The sequence below is a fragment of the Thermobia domestica genome, chromosome 12, assembly GCF_964235325.1.
Source record: "Thermobia domestica chromosome 12, izTheDome1.hap1.1, whole genome shotgun sequence".
Taxonomy (NCBI): Eukaryota; Metazoa; Arthropoda; class Insecta; order Zygentoma; family Lepismatidae; genus Thermobia; species Thermobia domestica.
In genome coordinates this window covers 100,882,910-100,900,993 of record NC_137465.1, presented here as the reverse complement: position 1 = coordinate 100,900,993, position 18,084 = coordinate 100,882,910, and the positions used below count along the sequence as shown (strand labels likewise).

At 32.9% G+C, this 18,084-nt stretch overlaps 1 protein-coding gene across 2 annotated transcripts in view; it reads left to right on the top strand.

Moving 5' to 3' along the window:
* LOC145666549 (uncharacterized) overlaps positions 1-16,971 on the top strand; it is a 73,469-nt gene extending 56,498 nt beyond the window's left edge. For both annotated transcript variants that reach the window (XM_081733868.1, XM_081733869.1), the window contains exon 6: positions 8,633-16,971. In XM_081733868.1, the coding sequence (XP_081589994.1) occupies positions 8,633-8,753 (121 nt within the window). In that variant the 3' untranslated portion in view covers positions 8,754-16,971. The remainder of the gene's footprint in view (positions 1-8,632) is intronic.
* The last annotated feature ends 1,113 nt before the right edge of the window (positions 16,972-18,084 follow it).

The window sequence follows — 18,084 nt, the reverse complement described above, 5'->3', positions numbered from 1 at the left end:
GATAGGTCTATAACAGGTCAGAGTATACCATAAGGAGACCATTGTCGAACGTCATATTTTTCAAAAATAGATAAATCACAAAGCCTTTCAACAAATATATGATCAATCAATCTGTTTTGTTTTGAAGTGTAGTTATTACTACACAGTATAAATAAGTAAATCTAAACATGTGTTCAAAACCAACCTTTGTGCAGCAGTTACGAAGCAGAAATTCTGACTTTTTCCTCTCAAAGACACCAGTCTTAAAAATTCTGCAGTTATTACAAGAGTTGTAGGTCTAAGAGCACTACATATCCTGAAAAGAACATGCCATTTTGTCTCTGAAGTTCGTAATCCCGAGCTTTGAAAATGTGTAGACACATCTCCCGTACTAAAGATAAAGCAAAAACATCTTCCCAACAATTAGTCATTGTGAATGTCCAGAGATTTGCTCGCTTACTCTAACAGAAGTAGTACAGGGGACTCACTAGCAGAATTTCGAAATATCAATGTTGATAGCAGTGACCTATTTCAACAATGAGGCAATAAGTTTCGCAATTGCAAATAGTGACTCAGGACACGATCCTTTTCATTCTTTGTTAGCACCAGAAGATCAAAGAAAACTTGGTGTTAAACCAACCAGAAGTAGCATAATCTCAGGTGAGACTGTTAATTATGTTAAAAGCCGCTTTCAACTTCATGAATTTTAATAAATAGTAACTCCCTCAGAATATATTTTCAGTGTAGTTGAACATAGATAAGGGCATTGTGATAGATTGATTGATTGATTGTGAGTTTACCGTTTCGTTCAGCAGCGAGGCTATATGAGACGTGGACCTACTGATTAACGTGGAATCCGAACCACATGAGCTCCCGCCGGGAATCGAACCCGGGTCTCCCACGTCAAAGGCGCGTACGCTAACCGCTTAGCCACGGAGGAGCTTGACATTGTGATAAGAGTCAGAGATCTAGTGAAACATTGTCACTAAACACAACCTATCGAAGCCTATAATAGATGCCTTTCTCCCAAATAGTTTTACAACATGCTACTGCAGTTGTGTATATTTCACTGGCTGAAATGGCCATTCTTTATACGGAAAATATTATAATTCCCTTTTCCCTTAGGATATGCGTTTCAGTGAAAATGTAATGGCAAAAATCCACAGGATTCTCTACTTTTGGCATAAATTTTGAAACGACTAACACTCCTTTAATCAAAGTGACATGCTAGAAACCAAGTTTGAGGTGGGTAATATGCTCCAAAGGTCACTTCAGACATGTCACACTCTTTCCTTGACTCCAAAAGCTATGAATTCGACAATAATCTCGAGCATGTTGGACATTTTGATTTTCAACACTTCTCGCCACTCCCCATGCCAATGACGGATGAACTTGGACGAAAACGGAATCGAGAGTGTCACTATTCATCACATCGACCCCGAAAACTATGGATTCGAAATTAATATATATTGTTTTCGATTATTTTTACATGTCACCATTTCCACCCCTACCCGAAAGAAGATAGGGATGATTTACCCCACTGGGGGCTGAACTCGAACTTAAACTGTTACTATTTATCTCAATCATCCCGAAAATTATGGATTCGACATTGAAATCGGTTACCTCACAGGGGACTGAAGTTAGACTTACAATAACATCAGGAGTGTACTATTCATCTCAGGGATTCGAGAGCTATGATTCAGACACTAAAATATATGCCGTTTTGGATTATTTTTACATGTCACTCCTTCCCACCCGCTAGGAATGCTAGTCTTACTTCACAGTATTCTCTTTTAGATTGTAGGTCATATGAAGGGCATGGGGAAATACAATGGTAACCAACTTGTAAATTATTCATTGCAGCTTTGGAAAATTCAACATTGCAAATAAAACTCCAACTAACCAAAGCAGTATATATATATATAGGGATTATATATTTGTGTTACAGTTTCGGCTATGTAACATAGCCTTACTCAGACACATTATGAGAGACCAATTTTGACAGCTTATATACAATCTGAATGCAAGACACGCCCACTTCTCTTTACAAAACGTAAACTTTTAATGGGCTGTAAAAAGTAAATTTTTAATTAGTGTAGTCACTTTCTCTTTTTGCACACCTGATATGAAACTATTAATCAGGTGTTTGCCACTTACACGTTCTATTCGCTATTGCCCATCTGCTGTTCTCCATTGTACACCTGCTCCAACAGCTCGTGTTGATCCTTTTAATTCTTTCTTTCTATTTTGTCTATCATCTTTTCCCATAATTCATGTATTACAAGTCCACTAGACCAATTCATCAACTTCTTCTTCCCATATTTCTTAATCCACTGGGCTTATTTCCACTTTCTTATCACACTCCTTTTCTTTCTAATCCTTTTATTCCTTCCCAATCTATCTCATGTCCCATTTCTTTAATGTGTTTATATATTGCGTTGTTCTCTTTTTAGTCCGGGATCGCCCATATGTTGTTTTATCCTTTGTTCTAATCTCTTTCCAGTTTCCCCTATGTACTTGATATCGCACTCTTTACAATTAACCTGGTACACTACTCCTTCCTCTTCTGATCTTATCTCCTTTTCTTTCTTCTTTCTTTTCTCTCTCACTAAGTCTATTATCATCTTTTCTCCTTTTCTGTAAGTTTTAATCCCTTCCTTCCTCAACAGGTTCTTCAGGATCTCCGTTTTCTCGCTCAAACTTTCAATGCCAAACCATCTTTTTTCTTCTTTCTCTGCTTCTTCCTCTTTTCTTCCCTTTTTTCCTTCTAAATCTTCTCTTCTGTATCCGTTCCCCTTTAGTAACCGGCACAGTACTTCTATGTCTTCTTTCCTTCTTTCTTCGTTGCTATCTATCATTTCTGTTCCCTTTTTCTGTTCTGTATAAAATTCTTCTTAGTTCCCCTGTCTACGTCACTCCTCTTGTGGCAGTATATCCCGGCATCGCATTCTTTCCTGTACCATCTCGTTTCGAATTTTTCTCCTATTTTCTCTATAGTCATGTCCATGAAGTTGATTTTCCTCTCTTCTTCTATCTCCATTTCTAGCCTAATCAACTTTTCTTCGTCCTCAATTATTTTAACAAATCTCTGCAACTGTCTCTTAGTTCCTTTCCATATGGAAGAAGAAATAAAACAGATTACAAAAGAGATAAGAAGACAGGTCAGTAGCAGAGTGAAAAACACATAGGAGGTAAAACGTGCTCTAGAACGAGTGGGAGACAGAAGAGAGAGAACCATATGGTTCAGTGTTGATGTAAAGGCAATGTTTCCGAGCATCAAGAGGGAGTACAGGGAAAATAAGATTATAAGAAAATGTAAAAAGGAGGTGTTGAAGGCCCTAAAGCTGATATGGGAGAATAGTGTATGCATGATTGGTGAAAAATTGGTGAGAATAAAAGAGGAGCTAAGCATAGGTTCGAGACTGAGTTCGGTGCTAGCAGAGATTTTAATGAACAGATGGGAACAGAAAATAAAAGGAGGAGGAGGACAAAAGCTTATATTGTTTTGTAGATATATAGATGATTGCCTTGGAATATGGAAAGAAACTAAGAGACAGTTTGAGAGATTTATTAAAATAATTGAGGACGAAGAAAAATTGATTAGGCTAGAAATGGAGATAGAAGAAGAGAGGAAAATCAACTTCATGGACATGACTATAGAGAAAATAGGAGGAAAATTCGAAACGAGATGGTACAGGAAAGAATGCGATGCCGAGATATACTGCCACAAGAGGAGTGACGTAGACAGGGGAACTAAGAAGAATTTTATAAAGAACATGAAAAAGAGAATAGAAATGATAGATAGCAACGAAGAAAGAAGACAGAAGTACTGTGCCGGTTACTAAAGGGAAACGGATACAGAAGAGAAGATGTAGAAGGAAAAAAGGAAGAAAAGAGAAATAAGAAAAAAGATGGTTTGGCATTGAAAGTTTGAGCGAGAAAACGAAGATCTTGAAGAACCTGTTGAGGAAGGAAGGGATTAAAACTTAGAGGAAAGGAAAAAAAGAGGATAATAGACTTAGTGAGAGAGAAAAGAAAGAAGAAAGAAAAGGAGATAAGATCAGAAGAGGAAGGAGCAGCGTGCCAGGTTAATTGTAAAGAGTGCGATATCAAGTACATAGGGGAAACTGGAAAGAGATTAGAACAAAGGATAAAACAACATATGGACGATCCCAGACTAAAAAGAGAACAACGCAATATATAAACACATTAAAGAAATGTGACATGAGATAGATTGGGAAGAAATAAAAGGATTAGAAAGAAAAGGAGTGTGATAAGAAAGTGGAAATAAGCCCAGTGGATTAAGAAATATGGGAAGGAGAAGTTGATGAATTGGTCTAGTGGACTTGTAATCAGGGTGGAAAAAATCTTTTTTTTTTTAAATAATCATTTTTCTTGATTTTTTTTTATTTAAATCAGGTCTTTCTCCTCGTACAATACAAGTCGCGAACTGAAGAAAAAGCATTAGGAATTGGTATTAAATGCTAATTATGCCATTTAAGTTAAAGTATTAGGGTTGAATTTTGAATTATCCCCAATCGATAACCTATATCAATCCGAAACAGTGTTTCTTAACCCTTTTAAATTATGGTTCTTTTTGAAGGTAAATTATAGACTTTCAGTCAAGCAGCTACAGCATTATCCCTATTTATCGTAGGATCATGTTACATACATCACTCTCTTTAGAATGGAATAGCTTTTGAAACGGTAACATTCACATTTCCCTATCATGTTTCCGAAGCGGGAAATTTTGAGAGTAATCGGCGTTTTTAAATTTTGATCCCCTCTGGATTCCCCTGTGTTGACGCACAGATCTTAAAATCAACTGGGAAATATTAAGGGGTGTACTAAATGTGTGTACAAAATTTCAAGCTTCTATCTTGAGTAGTAAGGGTGAGGAAACTATTTAACAATGAGCTAAGAACATTCCCACAATGCCCCAGATGACCCGGATGTAATATAAAAATTTCCTCAGACATCCCTATTTATCCTAGGATCATGATTTGTACATTATTCTCTTCAGAATAAAACAAATTTTCAAATGGTACCCTTCAAATATCTCATCATGTATTTGAGGCGGTTAAATCACGAAAAATGGAATTTTCTGTTAAAAATATCTTCTTTTTTTAAAATTTTTACCTCTGTGGACCCCTCCGCCTGTTTTAAGGCAGAGATCTGAAACAAATCTGAAAAATACTGAGGGGGTGCGCTGAGTAAATGTGCAAAATTTCAATCTTGTAGGTGCAAGAGTAAGTCCGCGAAAAATAGTATTCCCCAAATACCCGATTCCCGTTTAAAACAGGATATCATGTAACAGTTTCCTGAGACATCCCTATTTATCCTAGGAGCGTAGTACGTACATCATTTTCTTCAGAATAGAACAGCCTTTCAAACGGTACCATTCGTATGTCTCCATCTGAGGCGGGAAAATCATGAAAAAAGCTATTTTTGTTAAAAATATCCTTTTTTAAAAAACATTTTTGCCCCTCTGGACCCCGCTGTTTCCACGCAGAGATCTAAAAACATTGAAAATTATTAAGGGGTGCACTGAACGAGTGTGCAAAATTCTTCTGAATGCAAAATGTAACCCGCCAAAAAATAATAATACGCATAACAAAAAATATCTTTTTAAATTTATGACGTCATTACACTATGCCTCAACGCATGAAAGCATATGTAACGTGTTCTAAAATGCCTCGAGTCTTGAAGAAAACGAAGTAAAAGGCCTTATTGATACTTTTTTTAATCGAATAATGAAAATTCTACCCTATCACCTAAAAATAGGTGATATAACTTAAAAGGCTAAGTATTAAGGAAAAAGTACAGCAACGTTTATCAAAATGACACTTTCTTCACAAAAGTTACTATTTGGCAGGGGCTTATTTTTAAAAACTCAGAACTAGCTTGCGGCATGAAATGCATAAATTTCGCCTAAAGTTATAAAATTAAAAAAAAAAAAAAAAAAAATGAAGAGGGGATAGGATCCCTCTAAATACGCCCTATTATCTGGGAACAGACAGACACGCACAAAAAAGAATTTTCGTCTTAAATGTCGATGGTGATTTCCCCGTTGGAATAGTTAACGATTTTAAAACCCAAACTCAATGTTACGAAAAGAAGAAAGCAGGATTGCTCCGTTATCTGTTCAAAACGGGATTTTCCCTAATCCTCTGCATGACACTTGTTTTCATACTATACTGTATATTTGAATCTCATTGTATTATGATTATTAACTTCCATAATCGAAATAACAGAACGGAAACTGGATTTTACGTATTTTCACTTTAAATTAATTTATTTCGAAATTCGATTTAAATCAACGATTTTTATGTAAAAATCAAGTAATTTAAATCGTGATTTAAATCAGACTGATTTAAATCAATCCACCCTGCTTGTAATACATAAATTATGGGAAAAGATGATAGACAAAATAGAAAGAAAGAATTAAAAGGATCAACACGAGCTGTTGGAGCAGGTGTACAATGGAGAACAGCAGATGGGCAATAGCGAATAGAAAGTGTAAGTGACAAACACCTAATTAATAGTTTTATATCAGATGTGCAAAAAGAAGAAGTGACTACACTAATTAAAAATTTACTTTTTACAGCCCATTAAAAGTTTACGTGTCAAAATTGGTCTCTCATAATGTGTCTAAGGAAGGCTATGTTACATAGCCGAAACTGTAGCACAAATATATAATCTTAAAAAATATATATACATCACTGCTATGCTACTGAAAATATATACAGCAGATATATATACTGCTTTGGTCAGTTGGAGTTTTATTTACAATGGTAACCAAGAATTAATTTACTACATGCTATTTATGTGTGTACCAAATTTGGTTTAAATCGCTCCAAGTGTTCCCGAGTAATGGTGGAACATATTACACATTTATATATAGACGATAGAAAATACTTTTACCCCCTTAAAAACGGAAATTTTCAGAAACGCTCGGAAATGTGGCTCCTTATTTTTAATGAGGACTTTATATACCGAGTTTCATCTTTCTAAATTTACAGGCTCGTGAGATTGAAATTTTGGCATAAATTTTTGAATCCCCTCTACTCGCGTTAGAATACGCTCTTCCAGAAAGCTAATACAATGAAAAAGCCAAGTTAATCCATGGTCTATTCATGTACCAAAAATCATCAAATCCGGAGAAAGTTGCATGTCAAACATGTTTACAATTTTTATATACTGGATTTATCAAAAGTCGGGCTATAGGCCAACTCAGATATGAGTAAAGATACAAAAAAAAAAAAAAAAAAATGGAAAGTTGTTGAAAATAAATGATTTTCAATCTAAAATGGTGAAATATTTCCAATTGCACCAACCATTTTGGCTCCACACTGGTAAGAGACCCTATATTAAATTTGTCAGTTCAGTAGTCCAGCGTTGTCCTTGGGTCCTCACCATACTAATAATACAGAATTGTTGGGAAACGGGTTCAAGGTGTTTTAGTAGGTTTTCTCACACACCAACGTTCACGTTTCTTGAGTCAATTTTTTCGTGTCCTTAACGTTCCGATGGAATAGTTTGCATAATTCGATACTTTGCTTTTTCAGTTAACTTATTGTGCCTTACCAGTACGAAGTCCAAACGACTGGTGTGATTTAAAATCCGCCATTTTAAATTAAAAGCCACGTATTTCCATCAACTTGCCTCTTTCCATTTTTATGTATCTTATAATGACCCGGACTTTTGACACACCCAGTATACATAGATGTAGCAATACGTTTTGAGTTTTCAAAGCCAGTTGAAAATTTCAGTCGCTTATTTCCAATTCAGTGTAGTTCTATCACCGTTACCCGGTTTTCGTGATCACTTCGTTCCATTCAGTCTGGATGGGTTTCGCAACACTCATAATGAGTCATCGCACATTTCACAGCCAGGTTCGGTCATTCTCCTCACAATGGACAGTATTGCAACTCTGGAACCTTAACAATATTTGTGGCCAGACTAGATATAATTTCAATTCGGTTTTCATAATTTTCTTTCCATACCATTGAATGCGTTGGTCCGAATTTTTTTTATAACTTCACTACAAAATTCAGAGAGCAGAATAGTGTGTTTTCTTTTCAGGGTATATAATACTCTTTTAAATACATTCGTGTAATATTCTCAGAATTTTTGAAATTGGTGTTTCTGACCAAAAAAAAAGTCCTAATTACTGCTTTGTGGTTACATTTTTTTTTTTTTTTTTTAAATATGGGTTTCCTCAGATTCTCTCATAGTTTCAGGAAAATCAGGAATGATGATTCCTTCATTTTTGTTTTCATTGCCCGTTTAAATACAAATTCAGCTTTGAAAGAATTAGACTGAGTTACTAAAAACAGCATTCAGTTTTGTATGCTGGTACGAGAGCAATGGTTTTGTTCGAAAATAACGAGAAATCTGTAATCACAATGTTTATAATGGTGTAGGATGACGATCTTAGTTTTCGAGGTTTTTTTTTTCTGTCTTGCGAAATTAGTTTGGAGTTCATTTTCTCTGTCATAAAACGAGCACACAAGTTATCCTGACAAGCAATATCTGAGAATGTTTTCAGTGGCGTGTCGTAATTTTTCGTACGCAGTTAATGTTAAAAACACAATTGTTATATTCTATGTTTATCTTGAGAAACCTAATTATTTGGTATTCTGTGTTTCAGTGTGTGTACCGGGCTAACGGAAGCTGCCTATCAGTTATTGACTGCTGAAGTGTACGCTGAGTGGGTGTGTGACAAGTGCTTATCTTCCAAGAACATCCCGTTAGTGAAGTTCAAGCCATGATGCTATATGTTAGTGTATATTGTGACTTTACAGTGCTATCTCCGCTGGGAATAATTTACTATGCAGCATTGATCATGAGAAGAGTGTGTGTGCGTTTACATTTGGGTGGATGGGTTTAGGATTCGTGCGTATGCATTTTTTTTTATTTCAAATGCATAGTGCAGTAGTTTGCTTATAAAACAAATCCTAATCCTTCTAGGTTTTTTTTTTTTTTTTTTTTCGTTTGTTATAACACTTTTCGAGACCCATAGAGGTGTACATAGGCAGCTAGAGTCGTCGTAGTAAGTACTAAGTCTACTTGTAATATTACATTTGATTTACATTATGTAAACTTTTAATTTTGGTGTGTTTTGAGGATGAAGTATATAGCGGTAGCGAATATTTGAACAATTTTGTATTGTAGCATAAGTATTGAATGCTCATACGGTACTAAGTTGATACTGATGCTTGATTATTGGCTTATGTTTGCCATCCTGTTGCATGGTCATAAGGAACCTTGTTGTCGGTAGAACAGGTCACGTGTACGGAACCTGCAGATTATTCTTATTCTTATTTTTTTTTTTTTTTTTTAACTTTGAAGTTTATTCTTGCCAAATAATGATTTTCAGCATGAAAATTCCAAACAATTAAAGCTGTTAATATTTTATTTTTAACAAGCATAATCAAAGCAAATTAAAAAAAAAAAAAAAAGAAGTATGTTTGCTACTAATAAAGAAGTTGTGTTTCTGCTTTGTATGTCAACAATGTTAATCTAACCTTAGGATTGTTATCTTTTCTTTTACATACAGAAAATGGTATGAAAATGTAAATAAGAGAGTAGTTTTGTGAAAATGTAAATACCTTCTTTTAAATGGATGACTTTAAATGTGCAAGTGTGTGTGTGCTTGAATGAATGAGAGGGGTGTACGAGAGTGGAATTTAACTGAAATTGAATTTTTGCATTTTTCGTATTTCTCAAGCTTTGCCTTCATGATATTCGTATCACAGTAAGAGGACTGTCTCGTAAGTGAAGAAAAAATGGTATTTTAATGTTCCGTACTGTGTAGAAGCTGCTTTAATAAGATATTCTAAAATGTAGATACATACCTGAGTGTCTTCTGCATTCAAAGTTTTCATAGTAAAGTTCACTAAGTGAGAACTCCGAATTTATGTCTGGTATATTAATGAAGCAAAGTAAAAATATAAGGCATTAAAGGCTCAACGGAAAGGTACATAAGTATTCATTAGTTAGAAAAGAAATGCAAAATTGTAAGCAATCAAATGAATTCAATGCAAGTTTCATTGTTACTGTTTTACCAGTTTCTGTAGTAGACGAAATACTATCTCTAACTTAGTTTGCTGTCCGATAAACTTCATCAGAGATGTATAAAAGGAAAATTCAATGGGATACGGTTAAACTAACAAAAGAAAACCACTCGAAATAAACCTAACAATTACTGTTGCTGTCGTATATCTTTTAATTAAAATGTCTATATTTTAGCTCAAGTTTTTGTACGTAGGTCAGTATGTATCAAAGTTAAATTTGATTGGCTCTTAATAGACGATGAATTTTTAGAATGTTTGATATTTCAAAACTTCGTCAGAGAATATGAAAAAGACATAGAGGAAAAGCATGATCTTAACTATGCTAAACTTTAGAAGATATGCAGTTGTTTAGAATACTTTGCTAATGTATATGTTTGGTGTTTCAAATTTTTCAAATTTGGAATTTTTCTTATGAAAAGAAGCCAGTTAAAAATTTTCATTGAAGTATGGTAGCAAACAAGATGCTAAAATATTTTTAGCTTGTGAATTGGAAAAGAATCCATTTATCGGAAATTTTTGTTATAAACATTATTGATATATTAAAAGACCATCTAAATCAGTTTTCTACTTTGGTTTGTAGTGTTGCGTAAAATATTTGAATAAAATATTTGTGATTTTTATCTTGAGGTGAGTACAAACAATGTTCAGAATCGTGGAATCTCAAGCGTCTAGTTAGCAAAAGATTATTTAAATTACGTTCAGTTTTGTTCCTCGTTAATAGCGGTTATATCAGTCTTAAGTGGTATTATTGTTTTAATATGTTTTGTGGAGCATTACTAAGACGAAAAATCCTGATCAGAAATGTATGATGATATAAAACATATTCTTGTAACATTTTTCTTATTTATGTTCAGTTCAGCGAGTCTATAAGTGCCAAACGAGCAGTCAAACATGCAATTATGTTATAGATAGATTTGAAAAAATAAGGTAGATGAAGGCAAAGCTTGTATGTTTTACTCTTTTATTGGCCTTGGATTGAAATTGTAATTTCACTTGTTCATGAGTTTCTGGAATAATAATACATATTTAAATGCCAGGTTCGATCTTTGGTATGAATTACCGACATGAAAGCCCAAAAGTACTTACAATTAGCCAAGCGATATTACTACATTTTCTTAAATGAGAGTCAGTTTCTGGAACATTAGATTTAAGAACCACGTATTTTTAACATATCTTGAGGTCTTGTTGGATATATATTTCACTCAGCTAAGTTAAATTCCTTCCTTGCAATGAGAGAAATGGTTTATATTCTCTTCCATTGTTTTCCCAGTGAATTTCCAGTGACAAATAATGTAAAATATTTAACGAATCGAGAATACTATTGTATAACTATAGTCAATAATAGTATAATAATAATGTTAAGGTAAATATATTATTATCAGAAAATGTATCAAGATTTTTGTAAAAAGAAATTCGTATGATTCATGATCGCCAAATATGTTTTGAAAGAATTCTGACAATTTAACACTTCTCTTGATTATTACATGTATGGTGATAGGGTTCATGAAAAACTAAAAGTATGAAATAATTATATTTTTGAGAAACATTTCTCATATTTTGTTTTACTGACTGGAAATTTTGATATTACTGATTTAATGTGTACAGTACCTATGTAAAAGAGAATACAAAGCAAGGAACATTACAATATTTTTTTCAAAAGTAATATCGTCATAAAAATCACCCATCTTTTAAAAGAACTTCACAATTTTCAAGATGGCTTCTTTAGTCGATAATGTATTTATTATAATTCAATATTATAGGTAAAGTAAGAAAAAATAAAGTATTAGTATTATTTTTTCTCAGCAACGTAAAGCTATGCAATATCAACACAACCAGTTCATACTGTCGAGTATTTTATGTAGCTTTGAAAAAATCTTATTTACTTTATTATGTCGTAGAGTATCATATTTGTTTTTAACTTACGAATGCAGAATATGATACGAATGACTAGAAAAGAGAAAAAAGTGATAGTGGTGAGACTACGTATAAGATTTTTTTCTTTTGTTCATTTGCATTTGCGTAAAGAATTGCAGTTTCGATAAATAAATTGCAAGGAAAATATGAAAAATGTTCTTGTTTTCACGTTGTTTTATTATTGTTTTGAAGCATGAGCTTGAAAATCCAAGGCCAATTAGAGTGTGCGAAATTTCATGTAGACTAGGGAAAGAGTTAATGAAGTCGCTCCTATTAGCTACAGATGGATGAGTATTAGCAACATTAGAGTAGCTTTGAGGAAGGAGAATATAGAAACGATGAATTTATCTACTTACTGAACTGAGACATTGCACTTGTTATAAGCAATACTGAGCACAAATTTCATTTTCTACTATGATCTGTGTGTAGAAAGGAAACTGTATCATGTAACTATTCAGCTCAAATGTGTAATTATTACATTGCGTTAATTCGTTATATTAAGATAGTGCATTCTCACTTATCTACTAATCTAAAGAGTGAATTGTTTCAATAAATATGCAACAATTTGCACAAAGAAATATGTTCTTCTATGGGGAATAATGTATATGTTTGTATTATTATTATTATTATTATTATTATTATTATTTTAAAATTCTTTTAATGATATATCCGAAAGTTCTTATTCGACTCAGTGAACATTTTTTCATTGGTGCATTATATTTGCATATTCTTGTAGATAACTCTATATTACTTATCGTTGTATGTGTGTGTGTCTGTATGAAAGTATGTGTGTGTTTATTGTATGGTAGTTTGTGCGTATGCATATGACGATTGTTCCTGTACATAATTGACACGTACAAGAAAAAGAACTCAGGAACTAATATGAGTAGATTAGTAGTTGGTAGGAGTCTTAAAGATGGAAGTACATTACCGTCCATCAATGTTATATGAAGAATATGTGTATGTGTATTTCCGATTAATTGTTTGCGTGTTCAATTATGTGGCAACGTGAAAATTTCAAAAGATTCTTAACCATCTCAAAATTAATATTTCTTTGGAGTAGTTAGCATTGAAATTTTATTACTAAGTTTTGATGAGGTTTAATGATTTCCACCAGTTTTGCAGATATCTTGTACACATAGGATTATGTAACTTGCAGGAACTGTTTGAGAAAAAAAATAGATGTATAACATGTTTGTTCGGCCATATCCATTCTAGTCCGGATTGTCGCTTTAGTATAAATGTAGGTGTGATTCTGTTGTTATGTAAGCGGTTGTTTATTTTTCTTAGATATTTCATGCTCCGAATCTGAGAATAAACGATGAACTGTATATCTGGTGCTTTTTTCTTCTTTCTGAATTTCATAGACGTATGTAATTTCTTATTGTTTAATAATTGAGTTCTTATCTGACCCCGTTAAACTTTCTTAATCTTGTATTTTAAAAGTAACAAAGATATAGGGCTATGCATTAGCTAATAGTTACCCTAGAGATAATCTTAAATTAATTTTACGCGTGCAGCTATTAGGTGAGCTTTTTGTACGACGTAACTAAAGTGATATGAGTAAACTATAATCACTTGTTAATGGATACATTTGTTCATACCATCTGCCCAAACCAGGTTAAGTAATTTGAATTATTTAAAGAGAATAATTAATTACAATTGAATAAAGAAAAACGCAAAATTCTTAAGCAATAAATAAGAGACAGAGAGATAGAGAATTGATATCTAAGCTTGATTACGGATGTCTATGAAACTTAACGAATGTAGTAAGAAACGCGTTCTCCCAAATTAAACATATTTATTAAAAGTAACTTCCTTATTCTACGTGTATTGTGTGGTCGCGAGCAAAAGAACGTGAACTTCACACGTTTATTCCCAGAAGGTGTATAATTTCACATTTGAAACTCTTTTTGCTTACGACATTCATTGAAGGAATTTTGTCTTTCACTTCAATATGTCATTTAGGTCTCGATTAAACTAACGCACATTTTCGTCAAAATGTTTTTCTCTGAAGTTGCGGTATTATTTTCGATTCAGTTGCATTTTGTGTGTTATTCAAGTTTAATATTGGGAAGCCATTACTACTTAATGAACACAGTAAAACATGGGGAAGAGGAAGGGATTAATATAATAGAAAGAGTTTAGCTGTGATAATTTAAGATTGGACAGATATCTCAGTTTTGGATATAATTTACATTGTAATGAATGCCCAAATCTAATTGATATACACTCTTCAATTGAAGTGGATATTGTTTACTAAAATGCCAGTCGCGATGATCAGTATACTGTACATACATAGATTGAGACTGTTGATTTGCACCTGGCCTTTAACTCGACTTGTAGTACGTGTATAAAATCTCATGTCCAGAATTAATAGTGGTATTTTGAACTTCCAGAACAGAACGGAAGTCGATTTTTTAAAAGCGGAAAGTGACAGTTTTGGACTAAGATTCGGAATGTTTGAAAAAAAAAAAAAAAAAAAAGTTTCGTACACGTTATATCTAAAATATGTCCTTTGCCTTCAAAATGACGTTGAAAATGTAATGGATAGTATATAATTCACTGTCCATGTCTTCTAAAGTTGAAGAGTGTGCATTTTGTCAAAATAATAAATACTGGTAAGTCCTAAATGGTGAAAATAAGGAACTTTTGTTTAAAACATATTTCCGACTTGGCTTTGAAACAGCTTTGAAAGTGTGATAAGAAGTTTTACATAAAGAACTAATATTTAATGTCATCTCAGGGGTAAAGGAAATGGGAAAATGTTTAAAACCAGGTTCTTATTTTATTTTGTATGTACCAAGTCTGAATTCAAAAGTACCATATTCCATTTACAAATGTAACTTCCAATCTGGATGGACTTCCTTTTTTTTTTCCGAGGCTGAAAATTTCATAATTTAATAGACTATTTAGAATTCAATATTACGATACTATTCATTACAAAATTCACGTTCGTCAATTTTAGAAGGAATACCAAGTGGTTGCTTGCATATAAAGATATTTTAAACGTCATTTTGAAGACAACGGATGTCTCGGACTCGAATATGGCTCAAAATTTGCCACTTGTTATATATTCGACGTCCGGTCTAGATATTTCGTCGAATTTGAAAGTTCAAAATAGTACCATTAAGTTTGACATGCAGTTTTATATTATGCTTTTGTTTCAAGAATTCATGTCAAATACGAGCCGAGTTAAGAGTTTGGTCCAAATTTAAGAGCATCATCCATACATATATTACTTAACGGAAAACAGTGACAATATAATCATACACAGTACAAGCGCCTTTGCTAAATGCTTCAACAGATGGGAAGGAGAAGAAGTAGAGAATAAACGAAAGAGAACAGAACCCTGTAATGTGTCCATCCTGGAGTGCAGGGTGAATTAATTTACAGGCACCGTTTCTTGGTGTGTGTGATATTTTCCATTTCCGCTGTAGAATTTCTTTGTTTCAACCATATAATATGGACACACTCACTACTAAGGCAGGATGAAAAATCGTAATCAATCAAGGTGAATTTTATTTTGTTGCCTTAACGTTAAGTCCTTTTTGGAGCAATATAAAATTCTTCTAAATGCCTTTAAAACTCTTATCTTTAAAAGTCTTTGGTCTTGAAACAATTCACTCATTCTTTAGTAGATGTAATCTTTACTTTCTGTTTGTGTTTTAGTTGTATTCAGATGATGTTGCCATTCGATTTATAAGAACGTTTTTTTTTCTTCTTTTTTTTATCAAGTAAAACTAAAAAAAAATCTGAATTAACACTTCTAACTTTGTAAGGTAATGGAAAAACTGTACAAATATTATTCAAATGCTGTAATATAGTACAAGATTTTGTAAAGTATTGAAATCTTGCTGCTGTAATGTACTGTTGCTATTATTATTATTATTTTATTTCATGAATCTTCAAATGTTGAATAGTTGGCAGCAAAGATTATTACGTTGTTAGAGATAGGGGAATGTGCTCTTTTTGTCATAAGTGAAGCATTAGAAAAAGAGAGAGAAGATTGTTCACTACGCTGTACGCAAAGTAGTTGAGCAGTCAACAGAAATGAAATAGTATCAAAGCTGAATAGTTACGCTTTCAACAGCAGCCCAAAAACATTAAATAATATCAAAGTGGACTAACTGCCCATGGTTTAAAATTTAGTTACATTGAAACTATAGAACTCTAGGAACTAAATTTTCAGTGTCGACATTGAAATTGCAGAGAACATTTTATTGCTTGAGATATAGCCATTTAAAAATGTAACTATTAAGGTAATACATCTTGTTTCGATAGTACAGAACCTCATTTTCATTTAAATACAACTGCTTTGTGTTTAGCTGTTACTAGTGTATACACTATTTTTGTTGCGTACACTACTAATCATGTATTTAAAAGAAAAATCAAATCCAGCATTTGACTTTGAAACTGTGAAGTTAATTCTTTTTTAAATTGGGGTCGCGTTGGCTCAGTGGTAGAGCGTCCACGTCTGGTGCATGGGGTCCCGGGTTCAAACCCTGCTCCCGCCAAATAACTTTGTGATGGGCAAACACTGTGTGCGTGGGTTTCCTCGGGGTTCTCCCGTTTCCTCTCACTTTCTTCATTCCATCATTTCATTCATTTCTCATCTTCACCGTCTCCTTTAGCCTAGCCGGCATAACCGTGGGACGTAAAACTCAAAAATTTCATTTCATTTCTTTTTTTAAATTGACAATGTTGACTTGCTGTTCTTGTGCAAAACCTATTTTGCTCAAAGTTTTTTAGTTCTTTGAGAAAAACTATGGCCAATGTAAACATTTCACAGTATTTATTTTTCTCATCTGGGCGAAGTGTTAATTTTAAGAATTCTGTTCTGCTGTTATTCACAAGATATTTATTTGCATCATTTTTTGAAATTTCTAAAGTTTCGTCAAGTGATGTTCTAAGATCTGTGCAAGAGAACAAGAGTTATATTATCAGTGGCACACATGATCAATATTTAAAAAAAAAAAAAAAAAAAAAAAATCAATAATACTGCAGCTGCAGACTAACTCATTAGTTTGTTCTTAGTTGTAGATATATATGCGTTAAGTACTCTCTCTAGATCATTTGTTTTTTTAAATATCACGTTCTTCTGTAAACACTCTAACAACGTAATAATTGTTTGTAAAATACACAGTAATTTGATTAAAATTACTGATGTGGGTGAAATAGTTCTGTAGAAGAAAGTACTTAGATTATACTAATGTTTTCGAAATGAAATGTAAATTATAAACAAAAAAGTTTAAATGAATTAATTTGGTAACTTCTTTTTTTATTGATGTAAACTGCTCCGACTTTCATTTTGTACAGCTTACACTGCTGATTTTTTTTTCTTTTTGAAAGAATGGGAGAAAAAAGCTAAAGGCATTTGTGTATAATAATTTGTACTTAAACATATATTTTGTAGTTCCATACAAATAATTACAACTGATGGAAGGTGTGTACGTACTTTCACAATGATCTGGAAACTATTGTACAGTGTAAACTAAATACGAAATATTACTGGAATGAAAAGTGGGCCATTTTTACATGTGGGCCTTTTATGCAATATTTTGTACCATAATGATTGTCAAATAAATTCGTGAAAACATTAATCATTTATTTTACATTTTCCTCAGGGTTTTTATTATTATTATTATTATTATTATTATTATTATTATTATTATTATTATTATTATTATTATTATTATTTAAGGGCCAAGTAAAGCTATGCTACGGAAAACAAGAAATAAAATCATACAGTACAGCCATGCTCATTACATCTTGGGCGTATATTGTAGTTCACAATTTTTCGATTTTTTTCTTTTTCATTTTCCTTCCGCTTCTAGGTACAAAGTGATTAGTAAGTGGAGATGATAAAAAGTATCCCTTGTATGACCATGTTCCCAAATGACATTAAAAGTAATAAAACTATAAGGAAAGTACAAAATTAAGCTCGATGGAGTGAATCCTGACAATAATGCTTTAATATATTTTCTTTGTAGTAGTGAAAGGAAATTCAGAATTTTTCAGTAAAGGAAATAGGGGAACGGAAGAGACTAAAATGTTGAATCTATTTATTTAAACTTAGTGTCTGAAATGTATGCCAAACTTATATTAGCTC